Source organism: Schistosoma mansoni, chromosome 5 (assembly GCF_000237925.1).
Source record: "Schistosoma mansoni strain Puerto Rico chromosome 5, complete genome".
Taxonomy (NCBI): Eukaryota; Metazoa; Platyhelminthes; class Trematoda; order Strigeidida; family Schistosomatidae; genus Schistosoma; species Schistosoma mansoni.
The window spans coordinates 3,245,009-3,269,125 of NC_031499.1; the positions used below are offsets into that span (position 1 = coordinate 3,245,009).

The 24,117-nt window shown below is 38.3% G+C and overlaps 1 protein-coding gene across 2 annotated transcripts in view; it reads right to left on the reverse strand.

Moving 5' to 3' along the window:
- The window catches only part of Smp_160090.1 (putative rnase h (70)), a gene marked incomplete at its 3' end in the record, with an annotated part of 28,217 nt that extends 4,862 nt beyond the window's left edge, over positions 1-23,355 (reverse strand). The window contains exons 1-11 of one of the 2 annotated variants that reach the window (XM_018797645.1): positions 23,322-23,341; positions 22,241-22,321; positions 20,583-20,929; positions 20,440-20,546; positions 20,285-20,405; positions 20,151-20,253; positions 16,300-16,652; positions 7,884-8,056; positions 6,436-6,574; positions 5,079-5,179; positions 3,329-3,417 (exon numbers count right to left, since the gene is read on the reverse strand). In XM_018797645.1, coding sequence (XP_018652667.1) covers positions 3,329-3,417; positions 5,079-5,179; positions 6,436-6,574; positions 7,884-8,056; positions 16,300-16,652; positions 20,151-20,253; positions 20,285-20,405; positions 20,440-20,546; positions 20,583-20,627 — 1,231 coding nt within the window. In that variant the 5' untranslated portion in view covers positions 20,628-20,929; positions 22,241-22,321; positions 23,322-23,341. Of the gene's footprint in view, positions 1-3,328; positions 3,418-5,078; positions 5,180-6,435; positions 6,575-7,883; positions 8,057-16,299; positions 16,653-20,150; positions 20,254-20,284; positions 20,406-20,439; positions 20,547-20,582; positions 20,930-22,240; positions 22,322-23,321 lie in introns of both variants that reach the window. The other variant, XM_018797646.1, reaches the window with a different exon arrangement.
- Positions 23,356-24,117: the final 762 nt, after the last annotated feature.

The window sequence follows — 24,117 nt, forward strand, 5'->3', positions numbered from 1 at the left end:
AGGTCGAGAAGTCTTTCTCTAAGCGACAGATCCACACCGCCATTACTTACACCCATCAGAGCTGTTTCCAGAATATCGTCGATGGAAAGTTGAAGAGAAATGGTGAGGTTGGGCAATTCTGCCTGACCCCATTGCTTGAATGGAACAAGGGAGAAAGGTGGTTGTATGCCATCACTCTGCCTGAGGTGTTAGTATACAGGGCCTTTAAGATGTTAATAAACTTCTCAGGCACACCCTTCTTCAATAGACAATCCCAGAGAACAGTCCTGTCCAACGAATCGAAGGCCGCCCTGATATCAAGAAACACTACGATTGTTGGCCTGCGATAAGTATGACGGTGTTCTAACATTCGACGGAGGGTGAAGATATGATCCGTCATGGCTTTAGAATTCCTCAACAATGAAGTCCAGAGATTCTATACGAGACTGAACGCAAAACGTTTGTATCCTGTGGTATAGATGATACCATTGTGATATAACATATCACAGTTTCTACTCTTCATTTCAAATGAATTTACAATGGAACACGAACCTTATTCAACAATGTCGGAGAGTAATAGTCAGTCAGTCAGTTACAGCATAGAACTTCGTACGTACGTACATCAGTTCGAGCTGCCGTACCACATTAGCATAGAGATACGATTGTCGATTCAAATCCCATAGTGGTAGAAGTAGTAAGAGTATAAGCAGCAGTCCGAAAGGTTGATGTTATTCAAGAAGCATAATCCAGTGAAATAAATTTGAAAAGAGAAAAGAAGAAAGGGATATGAAGGATTCAAAAGACTAGAATTTGGGAGAACAGAAAGAGCAGATGCACCTTCGCCATTGCAAACGATTTTGAGCCATGTCATTTAAGGTCTCTAACCATCGGTTGCTATCATCTGGCGAATCCCAACCAGGTAGTCTACACCTACCAACATGCCGCAGTCCACTTGTCAGTGACTTCATCGATTTGTGCCACGTTTTGGTCTGGCCGCCCCTAGCTTTCTTCCAACCTACTCCTACACCATAAAGCATTGCACGTCGGGGCAGTCAGTGGTTGGGCATACGTAACACGTGTCCCAGCCATCTCAACTGATGAATTTCACTACTTCACCAATCAATTTGCCATCCTTACCTACTACCCGTTTCCTAACAACTGCATTACTTACTCGGTGATCACAGGATATACGAGCAATGCTTCGAAGACACTTATGATCAAATACTAGTAGCCTAAGAATATCCTCTACTCTTACCGGCCATGTTCACTGCCATAAAGTAGGACGGAACGAATTGCTGCGCAGTAAACCCATATTTTGTTTGGTAGACGGATATTTCGCCTACTCCATAAATGACGCAAGTTTGCAAAAGCTAGACGAGCTGAGATTTCGTCACACACCAGACCACAAGGGCTGATGAGACTCCCAAGATAAGTGAGGTGGTCGACACGCTCAACTACTTCACTCCTTATCATTAGTTCGGGTGTTGATGCAACCCAATCCTGAAGTAACATTTTGCATTTCGAGGGTGAGAATCACATTCCGAATATGCCTGTATTGTTGCTTATAGTGGTCAGAAGACTCTGCATTTTGTCAGCGTCTTCACCGAATAAAACTATGTCGTCGGCGTATTCTAAGTCAGCAAGTGGGAGAGTAATAGTCTGAGTGCACGTTTATGCACTGAGCCTTAAGTCTTTGTTTGGATAAATACTAATGATACATACAGTTACTCAACTCGAGGTAGATTAATTCCAGTTTGAACCCACCATTTAATGGTTAAATCTCGAGTGCTTCGAACATAAAATAATCAACCTTCACCTTGATTACTTTTATAGGTTCTGGCTTACCTTGAACACCATAGAAAGTTGTGTATCGGTTCTGAATTACACAGACTATTTATCTGAGGGTCGGTGTTTCGAGACCTGGTCGCGTGCCACGGGTCCGCTCCCAAATGCCCTGATACGACCGAGGGTGGGGAAAGTCAGCTCTTCCTCTTGAAATGCTCTTACATAGCCACGTGTATACAGCCACTGACAGCGAAGTCCTACTCACTGCCTTCTCGCGTCATTACTGTTGTTTACGAAATTGAGAAGACGAAAAGAGAATGTCCGGCGCTCTAACCCGGTCGGTGGACACAATGAGTCCACCTAGGTGGAGTGGGGAAACCCTGATTCCAAACCAATGGTGCACATGGACTCCGGTACCCTAAGGGAACAAATGGTGTGTAAACCAATTTTTGGTCACCGGCTACCATGAGACTGCAACTCGTAACGTCGCTCCACTGCCTTGTGGATTTGACCTTTAGGTCGAAGGTTCCAGGTGTGGCCCCCTAAGAAAACCACCTGCTTCGGTCTGGGCGCCCGAGCATTATCACAGCCCACACACAAACCGAATGACTTATGTGTCGCATATGTATTCGATGCCTCCTTGTATCAATATTTGTGCGTCCCAATAAATAAATAAACAGAAGATGAATCAGAGAAAGTAGAAACAACTACTGGTTCATCTAAATGTAGGTGACACATGAATAATTCGTTACATGAAAAGCCAATAAAAGACTATATTTAGGATTATGGTTACGAGATCAGATTATGACTGTTTAAAGTTGATGTAGCGTCTGCTTCACGATTTAAAGTTGGAAAGAATCAGGACATAGAATAAGAATTAGAAGCAATGATTATGACGAATATTGTTTCAAAAAAACGTGTTCCGTGGGCAACATGAACAAATTGTTATGCGACTAGTCCTCTGATTTTAAATATCAAAAACCTCGAAGTTATCTTTAAAATAGAAAGACAGTAATCCATTATTCATGATTCTTATATATTCCCGTTTATCAATTTCAAATATCTTAATAACCAAAATAATCCTTATTTAGCTCACAATAACCTAGGTATCCGCCACCGTTTTGAATCCCATGCAAAAAACAATCACATAACCGCCGTCTTAAAATATAATTGATTTATGCATACAGTATACTGTTATTCAAAACATTTAATTTTTTTTAAAACGAAAGCACTATGTAGGTGACAGCAACTGTGAGAGTATAATTTATGGACGACATTTGAGTGACGCTTAAGTGACCGTGAAAATGTCCACCAACTAACTAGGACTAAATGAACGTTATAAACCAGTGTAAGGAATAAGGATTTCGATAAACAGTTGATGGTTAGGGTTACGAACTAGATTTAGGGTTTTCATCACGAATTGACATCAGCTATAATGCCAAAACGTTATTTAGCCAAACGGATGAATGAATTTCGTGCCAAAATCCAAGATTTGTTATCTTAAATCTGATTGGTTCGTACATAAATTATAATCTGGCCACAACAACAAACGATAATTAATTACCTTGACTTAATTTTAATCGCACAAGATCCATTGTAGCAATAGCATCTTCAGCGGAAGAATGACCCCCTTTACCAGTTTGAATCATTCGTCTAAAACAAAAAATTGTATGCAATTGAAAATGTTGAAGTAATACTAGATTTTCTTTATCAAATGACCAATTGACAGATAGTGTCTTAAAGTTTATTTCTGTTTTGATGACTAATTTCTCTAGAACACAACGAAACTATCTAAAAATATGAATCCAATATGTCTGTGATATACATCAATCTAATGGGGCTAGTTTCGTTATATTACAACGGGGAATATATTAATAAAATGAAATGGGTCGAAATAATATAAATATTGATGCTTTGATGTGTGCTACTAACGAGGATAGATATAAATAGTATATAACAGAAATTGAAAGTGGAATGCCCTTCAGCAGAAGATTGGAATAAAGAGAATAGAAAGGAAAACGAAAAACAATAGGAATAATAAAAGGATTGGATGAATGATGAAGTATGTAAAGGACAGCGCAATGAATACATGCAAATGATGTATTTAATGTGTGATTTTGATATTTTACGAAGGCATAAAAATAATAAATTGGTTTTCCCCACCAAGTATTCGATCACTACAATGCTAGTATCTATCTATATGAACAAAGATTACCAGCAAAAAATAACAATAATTAAATCCCGTTTTAGGAAATCTGTATCTCCAGAAAACTCAGTGTGATAAGTAACTATTTACTCCATAGATCGATTCTAGTTCTTGGTTTAACCTTCTTTGTTTTACTCACTTCTATTAAGTAGTATGCCCAGTGGCACTAGAAGATACTTACAATATTTATATTAAATAATGTTTTGGTTACTGGGTGAATTTCGCCGCTTCAACCAGTTGTATGTGAGGATGTAATAATCTTTAAATTGATTTATTCAATAAAACCAATGAATTGAGAGTTTGAATCTTTGTAGTTGGAAGTAAGTAAATAACTTATGGCCTCAATTATCCATGTCCAGAAAACTAATTTTTCCTGAGACTCCGTTTCCTTTTAGACTATCTATAAAGCCAACCTAAAATATAATCAACTGCATGAAAAATTGTTGAAGCATTTTCCACATCTATTACAGCCTCATTATTCTACTTAAATATTTTATATCTGCTCACGATTACGATTTTTCTGTAATTTACATTACTGACTGGCATTAACTAGACAAATACTGAAAACCAGAGAGCTTTTTCATCCAAGTATGAAACTCTTCGACAAAATACATATTCATGACTCTAACGGGAATCGAACCAAAGATCCTCAAATCTCGCAGCGAATATTTGACCTTTAGACCACTGAATCAGTATCCAATGGTTTACATGACTAGCGCCAACTAGTTCGCGATATAGTCTATCTTCTCTTTCAGCACTACTTTACACCCGACATGGTTGAACTTCACTGGTTATGGATTCTTATTGAAACTTCGGGAATCACCTTAATGGTTATCAAAGGTCAGTTCGTGATATCAACTAGGAAAACTCAACAACCCTCATACATGCTTTATGCCAATAATTTTCCATAAACCTGATAGTAAATTATGTACACTCATCTATTTTGGATTAAAGAGAATTGATACACAAAATAATTGACTCTGTTACAATCACTGGGTTTTTTTTTCAAACAGAAATCCCGATAATCAACGAAAGAATTCTATCAAAAATGAACACATACATGAGTTCTTGTTTACTGTGACAGAACAATAAAGAACTAATAACTAACCCAAGAAAGTGTTCTGATAGAAATCGAAGACGTGTTTTAGCCGCTCTATTGCCTTTCAGATTATAGATGACACTTGTATCAATTACATACGGATGAAAAACCTGAAATTATTGAAGCAATTAAGTAAAAACAGCAATTTTTAGCGAACGAAATTTACACGTGTTTTTCTGTACAACTTTGGTGGTGGAAAACAGTCATAGACAAGATGATTCGAGGAGAAAAAGAGTAACTTGGCTTGATGAAAAGTATCAGATAATTTTACAACTCAAGATCTAAGGAATGACAAAAACTGAATAGATCTACATCTACATTGTAACTGATTCAAGGACATATGGCCCAACCTACATAATGAATCGAGAGGGCTTTGTGTGAAAAAGAGAACAAACATTACCAAACTGCCTAGAACCTTGATCGATAAGATTCTGTGAACTGAAAGTTGATTATAACGAACAGGAATGGGAAATGTTAATGTGTTTATTTCACTCATGAACTGGACAGAGTATTTGAAGTAGTAAACAATAAACCGAATGAATATTTACGAATTGGTTCTAGAAAATAGTGAAAATTGACAAGCTTAATTTTATGTTGATAGTTTGTACCAGAGACTGGTCTTAGGCTTCTTTGACCCGCTGATCTGACTTCCATTTGGATGAACGCATGAATGTGCTATGAATATAAATCTTCCATTTAACTCCGTATATTACCTAGGCTAACTCCTTTTGTGTGACGGCAGTAATAGGAAACCAAATACGAGTTGCGTTGGAGGAATTTATTTCAAGCATTTGTTTATCCAGACACTCAGAATAAAAGGCGGAGCGGAGAAAGCGAATGAGACAACTCGATTCGATCAAGCGTGACTCGATATTTATAGTCAGACAGAAATAAACTGCAGACACATAATGAATATGATGAGTAATTAACACACGCTAATATAAAATCAGTCAAGGTTAATAAGCAGATAAATGACATGGTCTAAATGTGACTCAAAAAGAATGAATAAATTGGTCTGTTTAGAAGCTAGAGTAACCTGTGTGGGTTTGACATAGTACCAGCCACTGCAACACCAATGCAAACAATGAAGCAGTGGATACCTGTTTTACCATAGTATAAGACTCGTCAGCACTATGCATAGATAATCTCACTGAGAATCGAAACCAGAACCTTCATATCTTGCACAGAACGCTTAACGTTCAAACTACTGAGACGAGACTCAACGGTTTACATGTTTGATCTCAATTAATTTACAGATGTACAATGAGTGACAGTATTTATTCCACAAGCCTAGATTTTTTCTTTATATGGTAAAAATAAGCCGGTAATTCACTAATTTTTTTAAAAAAAAGACGAAGTCACCTACCTTCATGGCTTCTAAATCATTTCCAATTGAATGACCAACTAAGATGGCATCTCCTGGTAACGTTTCAGCTAATTCACGCTGTATATCTTCCAGTGTAGTGTCTATTAGTGCAAGCATATCTCTAGTAATTCCACTGAATCTGGAATCAAAAAATGGTGTAAAATGCGAAAAAAATCAAAAATAAGGTAACAATCTGGTTAACAGAAGAGCTGTTTCGTTGAAAGATGGTGACAGTACGAAGAGAATTGTGAAGTAGCTTTGGAATCAGACATTAACATTCGATTTAAATTTACATGCATAGTTCAAGACTTTTAAACCATTGTTTGAAAAGCTTTTTGTCTAATTCCGGTAGGATTTATCGGGAGATACTACATATCCCAATAATGATTAGTGAATGCATTATTTAGCCTATGAGAATTGCATAATGATGTAAAGACTGGTTGTTTGCATTATCTCATTGATGTTTATGACTGCAATTTATCAAATCTGGGATACAGGACATTCAGCTGGTGAGTAACAATTAAGATGAAACGTGCTTCGAGGATTCCACTACTAGCCATTATCCATTTCTGCTTATAATACCTGCGGCCTGATGGGAATATCGCAGGAATCCGCACAGGACGTACATACGCCAAAAGAGACTAATTAATTGCTGTTCAAAACATCAATAGTACGATCCGAATTACCAACAAAAATAAATTAAAATTTACCCGATTGTACGAGTGAATCGTTATCTGGAATCAGTAACTAAGTTGATAACGTATTAGTGCTTTGAGCAAACAATAGTGGGTTCGAGTCCCGGACTAAACACCAACTGTGGAATGTAGGTGTATGCAGCTGACGAGTTCCAGATGAGAGAAAAAGCGGGCCCTGGATTTCATTGCTAGTTATACTCCATCTGTTCTATATTTTAAAATGTCAGTAGATTCGGGGATACTATGGACGTGATAGAATAAAATAACTGTTTTAGGAATTTGGATTAAAAGTAATTTTTAAGAATAGAGTTAAAGACACTTATCTAGCCGGTTCCTTGATATGAAATATTAACAACCGTTTGGTTAGTCTAACAGCTTCATAAATCATGGTTTTTACTTTGTAACCTTCCCATATTTATTAATTTTAAGCGTTTTCACAACTAAATATTCGCAAGTTTTTTACTCATTACTTACTTAGCTGTCAGAAAAATATAAGCTGACTTTCGTTAAGTAAAAAAATCCAGCAGCTGCTATCTTAAATTTAATTGGTTCATTAGCAATGTAAAATTTACCAAGAATTTGAATGTAAAAATGCAATAGGTTGTGAATACTTCTATAATAACCTTATATTCTTAAAACGTACAACGTTCAAAATGATCAGTTTAATGGTAAATTAGTGTTATTGTATAGTGTAATACAAAAAAGAATGATATGATTGGTAAACACAAACTAGATATCGATTTCTTGCCTTACTTAGTTAAATAATCTTTAACAGGATTTGGCGGTTTCACTAAGCGATCGAACATAACTGTTGCTTTCTCATCAATCATAGTCACTCGAGCCAACTCACTTCCTACGGATGTAAGTACCATTTCACAGTCTACTGCATACATTGGACTGTTGGCTGATACAGGAAGGTATACAGGCTGTAATGATAATATAAGGAAATTAAAGGAAAATAACGTTAATATACTGATTTCATGGGTCATCGTTGTTTTTTGTACACGGAAATATAATTCAATATTTCTTTTAAGAAATACTTAGATTGGACAAAAGATTCTTATGTGCTTGCTCAACCACCTAGGCAAGTAAGAAGACCCATAAATAACAAGGAAACTGAACTTGAGGAACCGAATTTATATATATATATATATATATATATATACCTGCAAATTTAGGACGTGAAAATAAAGAAATTGAAAGTATGCATATCAAACGTATTTGTTGAAACTTCTAAATACTCTGGATGATGTAACATTGGTCGCTACTCATTGGATCAATCGATGTAAGAATTTCAATCCTACAAGTCAGTTGCAGTTCAAAAACCTTAGCATTAATTTTCTCTGACTGAAACTGGGCAACACCTGTTCGAATCCTATAAGAAACATCAAACTCTTGAAGTATGTGGATACACCTTATTGGCGAGTGGCAATTAGTATGATTTCATCCCGACTGTTTCCAATCTCTTAAAATATCTTATAATAAGAATGACTCAAACCTTACTTGGTTCTAAATCAGGAGAAGGAGGCTGTGGATTATTTATTTTCGATACAAATTTGTTTAACTCGAATACTTATTGTCTCCATAGGTTGGATTAGTCGACTTGTTTGAAGTATTCAGTTTGGAATTACTGAGTTGCATGTACAAATCCAACTCCTCTTGGTACAGCTCGCGCGATCGCATAGTATTACTGTCACTTACACTTAAAATTCAAATATGCAAACACATACTTGGTTAGTGAGTGACATTCAACTAAGATAAATCCTACAGTTGAAAAAATGCAAAAGCAGATAGCTGGCTTTCAGTTTTGAACACAGAAAATTAGTGCAAACCAATGATTATTTAGGGGTGAGCCAATATATCAAACACCTTATAGTTCTATTCCCCGACCGTAGCTGCTACCTTGACGTGGTGGTCGGGCTTGTCTATCGCAATAACCTAACATGCCAGGCAGGTCGATTGGAGAACGGTAAAACTAAAAACAGCAACTCAAGGTTTGAGTGCGAAGTCGTACTGCTGACTGTCGACGGGTGTGACCGCAGTAAAGTGTTTCCCTCGGACAACCAGCATCTGTGGCGATGCTGCCTTCCCACAAGGAAGGAAGGGGTTAGAAAAGGTCGACCCTAAAATTGTCACGCCTCACCTTACCTCACGGATTTCCATCTCCGGCGGTAAGGTGTTATATCATGTGGTCTGTGTGCCCTGTTAATGTATGACGTGACGATGCCGCTAATTAGAGTACAGTTAATTATCGATTTGACCAATAACACACGAAACCCGTACGAGCAGTCTAGAGTACTTATCAGTCCTGCTATCTGCCTAGGCCTGCCAGTTAAGTGCAGAACACCAATAACAGCCTCTGCAATATGAATCATTTGTTTCAAACATACTGGGTTTATATACCAATCAAACAGACCACATCGTACCATAAAATGGGAAACAACGTTTGTATAAGATTTGTCCAAATGTGGCTGTGACTAAGGGGGATAGTAATTGATAGACTGGAGATAACTCAAGAATGGTAAATCGTATAATAATAGTTCATAGGTCAAAATAGAGGTCGTAATAATAGGGACGTGAATATGAATAGTTTAGTTCGTTAAAAATCATGCAATAAAAATATATGTATCATATTGGTCCATAAATAGTTCTCAAAAGTTACCATTCATAATTCTCTTCGTGATTTAACATAAGGCCCTTTGAGGAACAGAGCTAACACGTCAAAAACACCCCACAAAAAAGCCGTGCGCGACCGGCCTCAAGATGGTGTTCCTTGGGGTCTGAGGTCACACTCCCAGGTCGTTAAGACCAACATTAATTCAACTTTCTTTGCAGGTCCCTCAAGAAATACCCTTCCACAGTGTTGGCAGCCAGGAAGCGATATCAACCCTCATACCCGTAACAACACAAGAGACCAAACTGGTCACATTGAAATCCCTACTATACCTAATAACTCTCTTATCTCCACGACTAACCCTTCTCGCGTCCCTCTATCACCTCGCACCGCTAGGGCAAACGATTCGAGTACGCGGAACGTTATTTCTGATCTCCTGAAACCAGGCTCTAAACTACACGTAAGAATTTATAACGTGCCAAACACTGTACCAAATAGAACAACAGGGTTCCTTAGCTAGGACCTTAGGATCTCGCACCATCGATGTGTGCTGCGTCTCCGAAACACATACAGGATCCGAGTAGCGTCATTCATTTGAACTCAACATGTCAAAATAAAGAACCAATTCGATTCACGCTTCGTGTATCTGGAAGCCCTGATGCTGCTCTCCGTGGCCTCGCTGGCATAAGTATAGTATTGAGTCCTAAGGCAGAACTAGCTCTTTTAGACTGGATCCCAGTAGACAGTCGTCTATGCGCTGTCCGACTAAACGGATCAGTAAGGACTAGGAAACATAGGGACACTCGTCGTTGCCTCTTCGTTGTCTCTGCCTACTCTCCCACTGACTGCAGCTCAGATGATGTAAAAGATGAGTTTTACAGGAAACTTTCTGACCTTCTCCGAAGAGCTAGGCGCTCTGATGTAGTAATAGTGGCTGGTGACTTTAATACTCAAGTAGGTAAACTAAATGAAAGGGAAAGACACCTGGGTGGATCTTCTGGTGTCGTGGCTAAAAGGACAGATAATGGCGACCGTCTGTTGCAGCTGTGCTCGGATAACCGCCTATTTCTTGCGAATACTAACTTTAAGCATAAGGAAAAACATCTTTTGACATGGAGACCCCCGAATTCGTCCCAACGTTGGAGTCAACTAGATCACATCGCTATCAGCCACCGATGGAGGGGCTCAAAAGAAGACTGTCGCTCATTCTGGAGCACATGCTTAGATTCAGATCGTGCTCTAGTTCGAGCACGTATCTGTCTGAGTCTTACTGGATGTAGGAAAGACACTGCAGGGAAACCTCTTAGGGTTTTACTTAATGATAGCCAAGCTAAGAATATATTTCAGGAACAACTAGAAAAACAGTTAGGCAGCCATGTAAGTTGTGACCACCCCGAGGCAGTGTGGAATGACATCCGAATAGCTGTGGAAACAGCAGTGATATCTGCTAGTACGATAAACCATAAGGTTAGGCAGAAACATTAGATCTCAGCAGCATTTACCGCACTGATAGATGATCGAAAGCTTATCCCATCAGGCTCTGAATATAACGAAGAGCGGAGTCAGCTTAAGCGCAGGCTAATAAGAAGCCTACGCAATGACCCTGAACAGTGGTAGGTAGCGAAAGCAACAGAGATGGAAAAGGCAGCGGCATTAGGTAACAGCAAACAACTATTCAGACTTGTTAAAGAAACCGGCATTAGGAACCCAACTATCAGCGGAACTATCTCGGAAGAAGATGGACATATCATTCACTCTTTATCCAGGAGATTTGATTGATGGGCAGAACACTATAGGGTTCAGTTCAACTGGCCTTCAGCCAGGCTTCGGTTTCCCACGATCCCCAGTCGTCCTGAATGGCAAGTTAATGTAAATCCTCCAACTATCTACGAGGTTGAAAAAGCTATAGGAAATCTCAGGTGTGGGAGAGCAACAGGCCCTGACAGGTTTACCCTTGAGATCTTTAGGGATGGTGGTCCAGTACTAGCAGCGAGATTAACTAAGGTTTTCGGTAGAATCTGGGGACTGAACGTAATTTCATGTGACTGGTCTCAATCACTGATTGTGCCAGTCTATAAGAAAGGACAAAATTCCTCTTGTGACAATCACAGAGGAATCAGTTTAACTAATATGGTGTCTAAAATATTAGCTTCAATAATACTTCGATGCCTAACCAAAGCTCGTGAAGAGCAGACTAGAGAAAACCAAGCTGGTTTTCGGCTTGGGCGTGGTTGTATAGACCAGATATTCACTCCACGTCAGGCCCTAGAATATAGACACACATTCAGATGTCCCACAATCGTAGTATTTCCCGACCATAAGACGGCATTTGACTCCGTTGATCGTGAGGTTCTGTGGCAGTGCATGTAACTGAAAGGAGCACTAAAGAAGTACATTAACCTTATTAAGGCTCTCTACTCGAACACAACTGGTCGAGTTAGAGCTTTTGGCGAACTTTAGCCCCCAAATACCCTAGTACGCCAGAGAGTGGAAAGGGTCCGCTCTCCCTCTCCAAATGCTCTCACATGGTCACGAGTATATAGCCTCTGCCAGGGAAGTCCTACTCACTGCCTTCTCGCACCACAGGTGTTATTTACGAAATTGAGAAGATGAAAAGCGAATGCCCGGCGCTTTAACCGGGTCGGTGGACAAGGCGAGTCCACCTAGGGGAGTTGGAAAACCCTCATTCTAAACCAATGGTACACATGGGCTCCAGTATCCTGAGGGGAAAAACGGCGTATGAATCAATAGTTGGCCACCGGATACCATGGGACTGCATCTCCTCACGATGCTCCACTACCTTGTGGATCAGATCTTTAGGTCAAAGGCTCGGGGTGTGGCCCCCTAAGAAAACCACCTGCTTCAGTCTGGGCACCTGGGCAGTATCACAGCCCTCACACAAATCGAATGAGATTTGTGCGGCGCATATGTATCTGGTGCTTCCTTGTACCAATATTTATGTGTTTAAATAAATAAATGAATAAATTCGGCGAACTGTCATCAGAATTGACTACCTGAAGTGGTGTTCGTCAGGGCTGTTTACTCTCTCCATTCTTCTTTAACTTTATCGTAAACGCGCTTTTAGGAGTAACACTTTACTCAACCAAATTTAGAGGGGTTGAACTTCTACCACGAGATTCACTTGTTGACTTAGAACACGCCGATGACATAGTTTTATTTGGTGAAGACGCTGACAAAATGCAGAGTCTTCTGACCACCATAAGCAACAATACAGGCATGTTTGGGATGCGATTCTCTCCCTCGAAGTGCAAAATGTTACTTCAGGATTGGGTTGCATCGACACCCGATTTAATGATAGGGAGTGAAGTAGTTGAGCGTGTCGACCACCTCACTTATCTTGGGAGTCTCATCAGCCCTTGTGGTCTGGTGTGTGACGAAATCTCAGCACGGATACAGAAGGCTCGTCTAGCTTTCGCCAACTTGCGCCATTTATGGCGTAGGCGAGATATCCGTCTACCAACCAAAGGACGGGTTTACTGTTCAGCAGTTCGTTCCGTCCTACTTTATGGCAGTGAACATGGCCGATAAGAGTAGAGGATATTCGTAGGCTACTAGTATTTGATCATAAGTGTCTTCGAAGCATTGCTCGTATATCCTGAGATCACCGAGTAAGTAATGCAGTTGTTAAGAAACGGGTACTAGGTAAGGATGGCAAATCGATTGATGAAGTAGTGAAACTTCATCAGTTGAGATGGCTGGGACACGTGTTACGTATGCCCAACCACTGACTGCCCCGACGTGCAATGTTTTATGGTGTAGGAGTAGGTTGGAAGAAAGCTAGGGGCGGCCAGACCAAAACGTGGCACAAATCTATGAAGTCACTGACAAGTGGACTGAGCCATGTTGGTAGGTGTAGACTACCTGATTGAGATTCGCCAGATGGTAGCAACCGTTGGTTAGAGACCTTGAATGACATGGCTCAAAATCGCTTGAAATGGCGAAGGTGCATCCACTCTTTGTGTTCTTCCAAATTCTAGTCTTTTGAATCCTTCATATCCCTTTCTTCTTTTCTCTTTTCAAATTTATTTCACTGGATTATGCTTCTTGAATAACATCAACCTTTCGGACTGCTGCTTATACTCTTACTACTTCTACCACTATGGGATTTGAATCGACAATCGTATCTCTATGCTAATGTGGTATGGCAACTTGAACTGATGTACGTACGTACGAAGTTCCACGTTGTGACTGACTGACATCTTTGGTATGCACAATTTTGTGTGACAGATTATGGAAAGTTATGTTTATTGTGACGGTTGTCTGCTCACATTTCATGAAATGAAGCTAAGTTTGGCCAGTGCAACCCATAAGTTAAGGTTCGTTAATAACCAAGACAACAAGTTTAACAGACAGCATGATGTTGGTTACTTACCAACGGGTATCCAATGTATATGTACCGAGAAAACCCAAACAGTTCAGTAGTCACTGGTAAATGATTGTGTGCAAACTCTTTACATAATAAATTTAGACTTATTTCGATAGAAAATGTAAAACATTCACTGAAGTGCTTATACTACGGACTGCAATTAAACATTCTCTTTTGAAGTATGTGTGTTCTGAACATCTGGACTCAATGGCTCAATGAATAACGTGTTCGGGGTTTGAAGCGAAAGTTAGTAGGTTCAGTCAGTCAGCTACAACGTAGGACCAGGTATATATATGCATCGCTCCAAGTTGCCTTTCCTGATTAGCACAACAAAATGAACACCAAATTCATAGAAGTAGTTAATTCAATGGCAGTAAAATACAAAAGAAAGATTGCATATAAGGATATAATACAGGAAGAAAGAATTAGTTCGTAGAAAGAAAGATATAAAGCAATTTTAATCTCACAGTTTAAGGGAAGACAGAGAATGTATACACCTAAACCATTGTGATCGATTCTGAGCCATGTCACCTAGAGTCTCCAACCATTGGTTACGATAGTCACGAGGACCCCAACCAAGTAGTTTGCATCTACCAACATGGCTCAGACTAGAAGTTAGTGAATTCAAGCACTGATGCCACGTTTTTGTTTGGCCGCCCCTAACTTTCTTACAACCATCCCTAACACTAGTCAGTATTGCGCGTCGTGGTAATCGGTGTTCAGGCATACATGACACGTGGCCAAACCACCTCGGTCCATGAGGATTTACAACCTCATCAACTGATTTACCATCATTCTCTAATACCCTGAGTCTAGCCTCACTATTACTTATCCGGTTATCCTAGCAGATGCCAGTGTGTAGAAATCGCTTATTGACTTAGAATACGCCGACGACATAGTTTTATTTGGTGAAGACGCTGACAAAATGCAGAGTCTTCTGACCACCATAAGCAACAATACAGGCATGTTTGGGATGCGATTCTCTCCCTCGAAGTGCAAAATGTTACTTCAGGATTGGGTTGCATCGACACCCGATTTAATGATAGGGAGTGAAGTAGTTGAGCGTGTCGACCACCTCACTTATCTTGGGAGTCTCACCAGCCCTTGTGGTCTGGTGTGTGACGAAATCTCAGCACGGATACAGAAGGCTCGTCTAGCTTTCGCCAACTTGCGCCATTTATGGCGTAGGCGAGATATCCGTCTACCAACCAAAGGACGGGTTTACTGTTCAGCAGTTCGTTCCGTCCTACTTTATGGCAGTGAACATGGCCGATAAGAGTAGAGGATATTCGTAGGCTACTAGTATTTGATCATAAGTGTCTTCGAAGCATTGCTCGTATATCCTGAGATCACCGAGTAAGTAATGCAGTTGTTAAGAAACGGGTACTAGGTAAGGATGGCAAATCGATTGATGAAGTAGTGAAACTTCATCAGTTGAGATGGCTGGGACACGTGTTACGTATGCCCAACCACTGACTGCCCCGACGTGCAATGTTTTATGGTGTAGGAGTAGGTTGGAAGAAAGCTAGGGGCGGCCAGACCAAAACGTGGCACAAATCTATGAAGTCACTGACAAGTGGACTGAGCCATGTTGGTAGGTGTAGACTACCTGATTGAGATTCGCCAGATGGTAGCAACCGTTGGTTAGAGACCTTGAATGACATGGCTCAAAATCGCTTGAAATGGCGAAGGTGTATCCACTCTTTGTGTTCTCCCAAATTCTAATCTTCTGAATTATTTGTGTCATTTTCCTTTTTCTCTTTCCAAATTTATTTCACTGTATTATACTCCTTCAATAACATCTTCAAACCCTTATCTTTCACATAATACTTATACTCTTACTACTTCCACCAATATGGGATTTGAATCGACAACTTCATCTCTGTGTTAATGTGGTATGGCAACTCGAACTGATGTACGTACGTACGAAGTTCTACGTTGTACCTGACTGACTGACTGTGTAGAAATCAATACTAGAACGGAGGTAAATCCAGTTGCGAAGTCCCCATAAAGATGAAACGTGAGTTCTGGGTTCTGTTGCTAGCCACTAATACCCAAAATTAGTACAAATTCAGTGACATAGCGTATAAGTTGTTAAAATATATTAAGTGATGAATGGTTGAAAGGGAATTGCATTTCAACATGTAAACAATTAAAAAGACACTTACTTTAGTCGGTACAAAATCTGAACGATTTTTGAAGTGTTTACGTTGATCGACTAAGAATTCATTAGGTAACGGAACATTTTCTTTTTTCATTTGCTCAACGTTTAAAACCAGTAAAGTTCTATCGAATGCATCTGGTGTACCTGGTATGGGTAATGGAAAAAGTGTATCAGCTTTTCTTTTAGGAGTGCGTTTTTCTACCGGTTCAATAGTAGTCGTAGTAGTAATAGTCTGTGAAGGTAACTGTTCTTTAGTTATTTCGTGAACTGATTTGATTATACGCATTTTATCTATAGTTTTTTCATCATTTACCCACGTGCGACGGGGAACAGGAGTTAGTATTGACTTATTTAAATCTACACACAAGCACAAAAAAGAAAATATGGAAGATTACACATTTATGTTGAAGAGGGATATCACAAATATTAAGGTTGTCAGATTATAGTTAGTACATAGGAATTAGTCAAATGGTCGTATGGATAATTTCATGGAAAACCTAGAACCATTAGTCGTACCAGATTTAGTAAGCGATAAACATATACGTAGTTTGTTTAATAAATGGACGAGCTGAGTCTATAAAGACATAATTTTACAAAACTTAGGTTACATCACTTATTGGTCGTTCAAAATACTCGTTTAAGGTGATATATCTGTCCCGTTTCCATCTTTTAAAGTCTCTACTTAGCTGTTTCGTTGTTTCTTATAATTTCTCCAACCTCATTTGTTTTGTTCAGATCGTGTGCATAGACGACTTTCTCAAATTCAGTCAACAAGTAGTTATCTGAATAGTGAGTCAGAGAACAGAAAAACCGCATATGTCCGATGTTTTTATCAAAGCACGAGGTTGATGTATACTCTGACTTTGTATCACCCTTGGAGTCATCTCAACTTTCATCGAAAACTTTGACTCAATCAAAAACTAACGTATAAAGATGATAAATTTTCCAAGTCAAACAGTCTGGTGAAAGATCCAACTTCGATTTTAACTGTTTTGGAGTCTACTTGATTACTTTTATATCACAGAGTGACAGAAAACTAATTCTCAGTCTGTTCCTATCATACAAGGTTTTCTGCCTACCCAGTAAACCATAAAATTAATAACTGAAATGTCAACAAGTTCACGACTACCACAGTAATCTCAAGCAACTTGAATATTGGTGCTGAATGTCAAGGATTAACCGCTACGACATAAGGTTTAATGCTACAGAAAGCCGTCTAAACAACTAACAATATTACATACAATTTGCAACTAAATGTTTTCTAAAGATTGCATTACTGCAAATTACGTAGGATAGATTTATTGTTTTAATTAGTCCATTTTCTAAGAGATGCCTTTTTAATAAATACGCAGTGTAAGACTACTTAAGTATTCGAAATAAAACTAGCTGGTTATGATCAAGTACCAAATTAGTACATTACATTTGTTTGTATTTCAGGGAACAGCATAAACAGCTACTCTTCTTCTTTTTAACTCGTTATGAAATAAATTCCCGTCTATTAAACCAAATGACATTCAGACATTAAAGATACTTAGAGGGCTACTGTGATTTTCAGCAAAGGCATATATATTTAAAAGACTATACTATACCTATAATTCTATTGAATGATCTACTACATAATAGTTAGGTTATCGGAAGATTTTTCCCACTATACATGCCTTTGAGTTGTCGATGGATATTTTCTCTCCCCCACTTTTCTTCCAGATTTCTATGGAGATTGAAAAGACTAGCATGGTCAATAACAACATATCTACATGTTTAACAGTGATTTGTAAATAACTGAAAATTATAGATTTGTTTTGCAGAAATCTAAAGTATAACTGCTGACTGCCCCTAATTTTTTCAGTCCGTAAAACTGTCTTTTTTAGATTTGGCATGGAAATTATCATCATACTGAAGCAAAACTATGAGTATCAGTATACTAATGTATTTAAAAATGTCAACAAAACGAAGTTCTAACAAAATATTCATAGCATAACTAGGTGAGTTGTATACTACTGAAAAATTAGTTAAAAATTTCCTATTAAATAAGATGAGGTACGACAGATGATAGTTGGGAGTGGAATCCAGGGCCCACGTTTCTCGTCAGCTGCATACACCTACATCCCACAATTGATATTTAGTCCGAGACTCGAACCCAATATTGTTCGCTCAAAGCGCCATTACGTTATCAACTTAGTTACTGATTCCAGATAACGATTCACTCGTACAATCGAGTAAATTTTAATTTTTGTTGGTAATTCGGATCGTTCTATTGATATTTTGGGCTGAAATTGACCAGAAAACGGCACAAATTTCGAGCCTCTGAGTGAACATCAACTCTGGGATGCAGGTGTATCCAACTTACAAGTACCGGAAAGGACGAGACGTACGTTGACGATTCTACCGCCAGCCACTATCCATTTCTGCTTATAAAGTCTCTACTCTGGTGAGAATATCAAGGAAACCCACACAGGACGTACATATGCCAAGAGACTGATCAATTGCAGACCTAAACATCAACGGGAAAATTCAAACAACCAACAAGAATGAGAGAGACGGGTTGATTATTAATATGTGTCACCAACATATTCTAAATTATTTAATATTGTAATAAAAAAACTTCTAAGCCGTCATAATTCCGAAAATTACCTGGGGAAGCTTTATGTAATCACAAGTATTCGGAATGCCTCATTCATTTTCATTCAGATTTAAAGCAAAGCTAAACCATAGGTTTTTTGGTACAAAGTTTACCCACGATAAGTTACCATCAACAATTGAGTCTATTATCCCTGATTACGGTGAATGTAGTGGTTTGTCATCAGTTTCATTGGGAGCATAAACATGACTGTAATCGCTGGATGACTGAAAATACCAAGCTCATTATGTTTAAACGTTTTTATGTGTAATTGAATGGTATCAGGACTTATGTGCGAAAAAACCAAACGAACCAACCAAATGTATGAATCCTATACCTAATGGGACTCTCTTTAATAATGTATGATCTTTGTAATGTAACAATGCAACTCATTAACCTCGTAAAGTATCCATTACAAAGCTTCACCTAAGGGGTATGATAATGACATTAAAATATATAGAGCTGTATGTTTCGGACCAAACTGATCATTTGTTTAACACAACACAAATAAAAGCATAACGAAATTAGTTTTTTATTCTGTTTTTATTTAAAAATGAGCGCCCAAATGCCCTGGTACGCCAGAGAGTGGAAAGAGTCCGCCCTCTCGAAATGCTCTCACACGGCCACGCGTACACAGCGTCTGCCAGGGAAGACCTACTCACTGCCTTCTCGCGTCATTACTGTTGTTTACGAAATTGAGAGGACGAAAAGAGAATGTCCGGCGCCCTAACCGGGACGGTAAATACAGAGGGTCCACCTAGGGGAGTGGGGAAACCCTCATTCCAAACCAGTGGTGCACATGGGCTCCAGTACTTCAAGGGAACAACCAATCGTTGGTCATCGGCTACCATGAGACTGTATCTCCTTACGATGCTCCACTGTCTTGTGGATCAGACCTTTAAGTCGAAGGCTTCGATTGTGGCCCCCTGAGAAAACCATCTGCTTCGGTTCGTGCACCCGTGCAGCATCATAACCCTAACACAATTAAAATGAACGGACAATTTTTTGTGTGGCGCATATATATCTGGTGCCTCGTTGTACCAACATTTATGTGTTCAAATAAATAAAGTAATAAATTTTAAAATGGTAGAACGGTAATTACTTTTGGGACGAGTCAGATGTCTCGGGATAGCGGTTAAGTTAAATAGACAAGTATGACATGGCACCCAAACTTTCAAAAAATATTTTGTCACTGGTCATAATTAATTAAAAAGTATGCAACGAGGTAGAAAACATACCCGCCATAGCTGCTGCGTGAGCTGTGAGGAAACTTCTGGGGACAGTAGAAATTTCTCTGTCCCATGTATACTTATAGGCTTCTGGACTTAATACTTTCAATGGCTAAAGAAAATGGATATGTTAAAAAATTTACCTCCCCAAACATCAGAGCAAACTGTTGCCCGTATTTCTCGTTCGATTTCACAGTATTTACTCTGTTAATGAATATCAGAACAATATTCTTGATAAACGAGGGCTTGGTGATAGAACACCAACTACACAGTTAACATAGACAAATTACAAGCTTACTCAGGCCATTTAACGAAATGCTGAGGGAAAATCGTCAAGCCCAACAACTTCTGAATATCCAAAGCCGATAGAACAGTTTTTCGATCTTTGATTACAAGTATGGGCTTCTGAAGAATAAAATATGACGTCAATCAGACGGAAACCTTTTTGTTTTCTTTCTTGATTTTGTTCAACTCGCGAAAATCCATTATTAACTACTGTAATATGGTATAAAATGAAGTCACATTTTTTAAGCATCCATACTTTCAGTTAATTAATAAAATTCGTTAGAATTGATTTTCACTTTTAGTTTGTAATGAGTCCTTCGCAAAAGCGACGCTTTCGCAGCAGATAAACGTTTTTACACAATGGTTCCAGTTCACTGTCGGTATATTTTAACACATGGTTAGGTTAATTTCAGTCAACTAATAGAAGAAAGATTACTAATTTGCATTTATTGTACAGTATTGTTTGTCCTGTGAAATATATGTTGATGTAAGACACGGAAAGACTGAAATAGAACAGTATGTAATAAACAATGATTGACAGAGAAAAAAGCTCGCTATTCAGTGATTTGGATTAAATATATTACAGGAGTTTAGATGTACTTGTTTGACTTTAATGTCAATAATACACAATGCCATACTTTGGACTCAAATTTTATTTTACCCTTTTTTCAAAAACATTTTAAATCTTAAGATGACTTTTTCGATAATTTGATATTCCGGATTTAAGTATGGCAACAAGCCTATTGTGATGGAAAAAATTAGATCTCATAGTCGAATCATAATTTAACTGACCAGTGGACGATCTGCGAAATCTATATTCTATGATTGCTTATGCCGTAACTGACATGTTTGTTTTCATATCTTTTTAGTAAGTATATCATATAAGAAAAAACCCTCTGATCAACTGTGGCATCATCTGACCAGTTTATTTAGCCGAGTTAAATCATTAGCTCGTTTTTGTCAATGCTTATCAACCAGATACATTGGGCAAAGAGAACTCAAATCATTGTTTCAAAAACCAAGGTACATTCATAACAAAGTAAAACTCTCCTCGATAGCAACTGATAAATATCTTTTCAAATTTCTACGTCGTTTATATCTATTCATTTATATGTAACGCTTATGCAAGTTAGCTTTCTTTACGTACTAATAAATTATTACAACGACCAACCCTCTACTATTATTTTAGTGACAACCAACCTAACCCGAGTTTAACTTTATGTGGAATTATGTATGCCAAAAGAGTTGATATAGTAAGCGATCCATTCAGCTTGTGAAAACTGAAAATGGATAATTTCCGAAGTGACTCATTTGTAGTCGACAGACACATACCAAGACCGTCTAATCGCGAATGTTTGACTTTGCTAACTTGCAACACCGTTGGATGCCGGCTCAGTGGTCTATAGGTTAAGTGCTCTGGCTCGAGACTGGTAGGTCCTGGGTTCGAATCTCGCTCGCGAGGCGGGATCGTGAATGCGCACTGCTGAGGAGTCCCATAGTAGGACGAAACGACCGTCTAGTGCTTCCAGGCTTTCCATGGTGATCTAGCTTCAATTGACTCATGATTTCAACTATTAAAAATACTGAAATCTCCACAAAACTCCTTCTGATCTCAACATCTATTTTGGTCCTCCCTACTACTACTGATTTCGCCACTGCTCTGATACATTTGCTCTTCATCTTGTTATAACAGGACAAGCCTGGCACATTGTAACCAAGCTCTATATTACGAATGAGAGAAGCTAGAATTTCATGATACTACAAGTAAGAAAATTGTAGAAACATTAGAAAAGTAAATCTTTTATTTCATTTACATTATCTCCAGTACTGCCATACAATCCGCATTGCCTTCGCACTGTTTTAAATTTATTCAGATTACAATTAGAGGTACAACACTAAAAAAGAAACATAACAGAAAATTGCTTTTCAATAGTACAAGATGTTTGCAGACAAACCTTTCAAACTGTCACGAAAGCTGATCCCAGCAAAAACAGTTGTGATAGGACTATAAGTTGTAACAACTTTTACGTTACTAGGATTATGACAAAGTATTTAAAAGTACTCAATGGAAACTATTCAATAAGGTAAAAGCTTTTGTTGTTCTACCCATTCCAAGAATAAATTTATTATATGTCCAACGTTTCGACTAAGGAATCACGGGAAAGAACTGTGATGCAAATATTATGGAAGCCGACATTCCCGTTTCTTTATAGCTTGAGTGGTGAAAATGTTGTTTGCAATGGTGCCAAGTTCGTCTGTATCATCAACGGTCTTAATTTAACACCAACTTCCCAGGCTTGACCGGATACACCAGATTTCATTATTTTAGTAGATAGCTCACTCATTGTCGTGTTACCGAAGAGATTAAATATCAGGACAAGTTTTTCTTATAATTAGAAACTGTGAACCTACAGTTATCATTTGACCAATAAGTTATAAGTATACAAACATCAATTTTGACATCAGTGTGATCAAAATGTGATTTTAAACCGCCTCATAGAATATGAATTATACGTAAAGGTTAATCTCTATACCGTATGTCACGCTTTCGCCTACGTACAATAATAAAAATACCTTCGTCAACAACAGGGAAAAGAAAACTATACCGAGATGCATTTCTGAATCTCAAAGTTTTGGGGAAATAAATGAGTTTTCGATTGTGGAAAAAAATAACAAAATTTGACATAAGAACTAGTATCTGTAAAAGATAAATGGTTGTTCTAACCGGTTGGGCCCAACTCACATATATATACTCACATATCTACGACGCCGGAACGAACTAGCATACTTGAATTAACTTAAGTAACGAATTATATAATCAACGAAGAATTATGAAATAAAATATAGTATGAAATAGATTCAAAATAAACTGAAGCGAACCACGAAACCACATACAGCGAGAAAAGCAAACCAGACCGCCTTATACGATCCTGGCGGTCTCAATCAAGGCTAAGGTCGTTCTAAACATTTAAAATGATTAGAACGTTTTTACAGCTTTATGGGTATTTTTTGCAAGAACTTGTTGCGCTTTGTACATTGAAGTATGGCATTCATTGTAAATTCCTTTGTGATCTGAAATTTATCGGATTATTGAGAAGCCTGTTTAGATAAATCGTTTGTTTTGAGCTAGCTCTTTAGAAAGATATTAGATATTGGGATCGCTAACTCGAACTACAATTATGTTTTCATTTGGTCAACGAGTTACGTCTAGGAAACTTCGTGAGCAGTAAACTTATGATATTTCCATGGTCACTGTAGTATTGTAGCATATTTTACGAAAACCTATGTTAAGTTTAATTTGTATGCTGACAAATCTGCCAAATAAATTCCTATGCTGAAATGAGGAATAATATTTCATCGCCACAGCTCTTCATCATGGGGCCCATGTAAATTTCTAATATCGTTCGTAAAATCATGTGTTCAGTATTCCTAAATGGGTTTACTCACCCATCTCATGTAACGTATTACTGACAAAGAAGTTTTACAGAATATAAACGTCTGAGATCCACAATCCCCAGATGAATAGTCAATTGTAGGAGTAATATTTTAGAACAGTACAACAGTCAGTATATACGACGATTCCGTGTAGAATTTTGATATAACTAGAGATCGTACGAGCTGTTTATCCGTACAGGATCTGGGCTTGAACTACCTAGTCACCACTCCTTCAACTTTGAAAAATTTCTTCGTT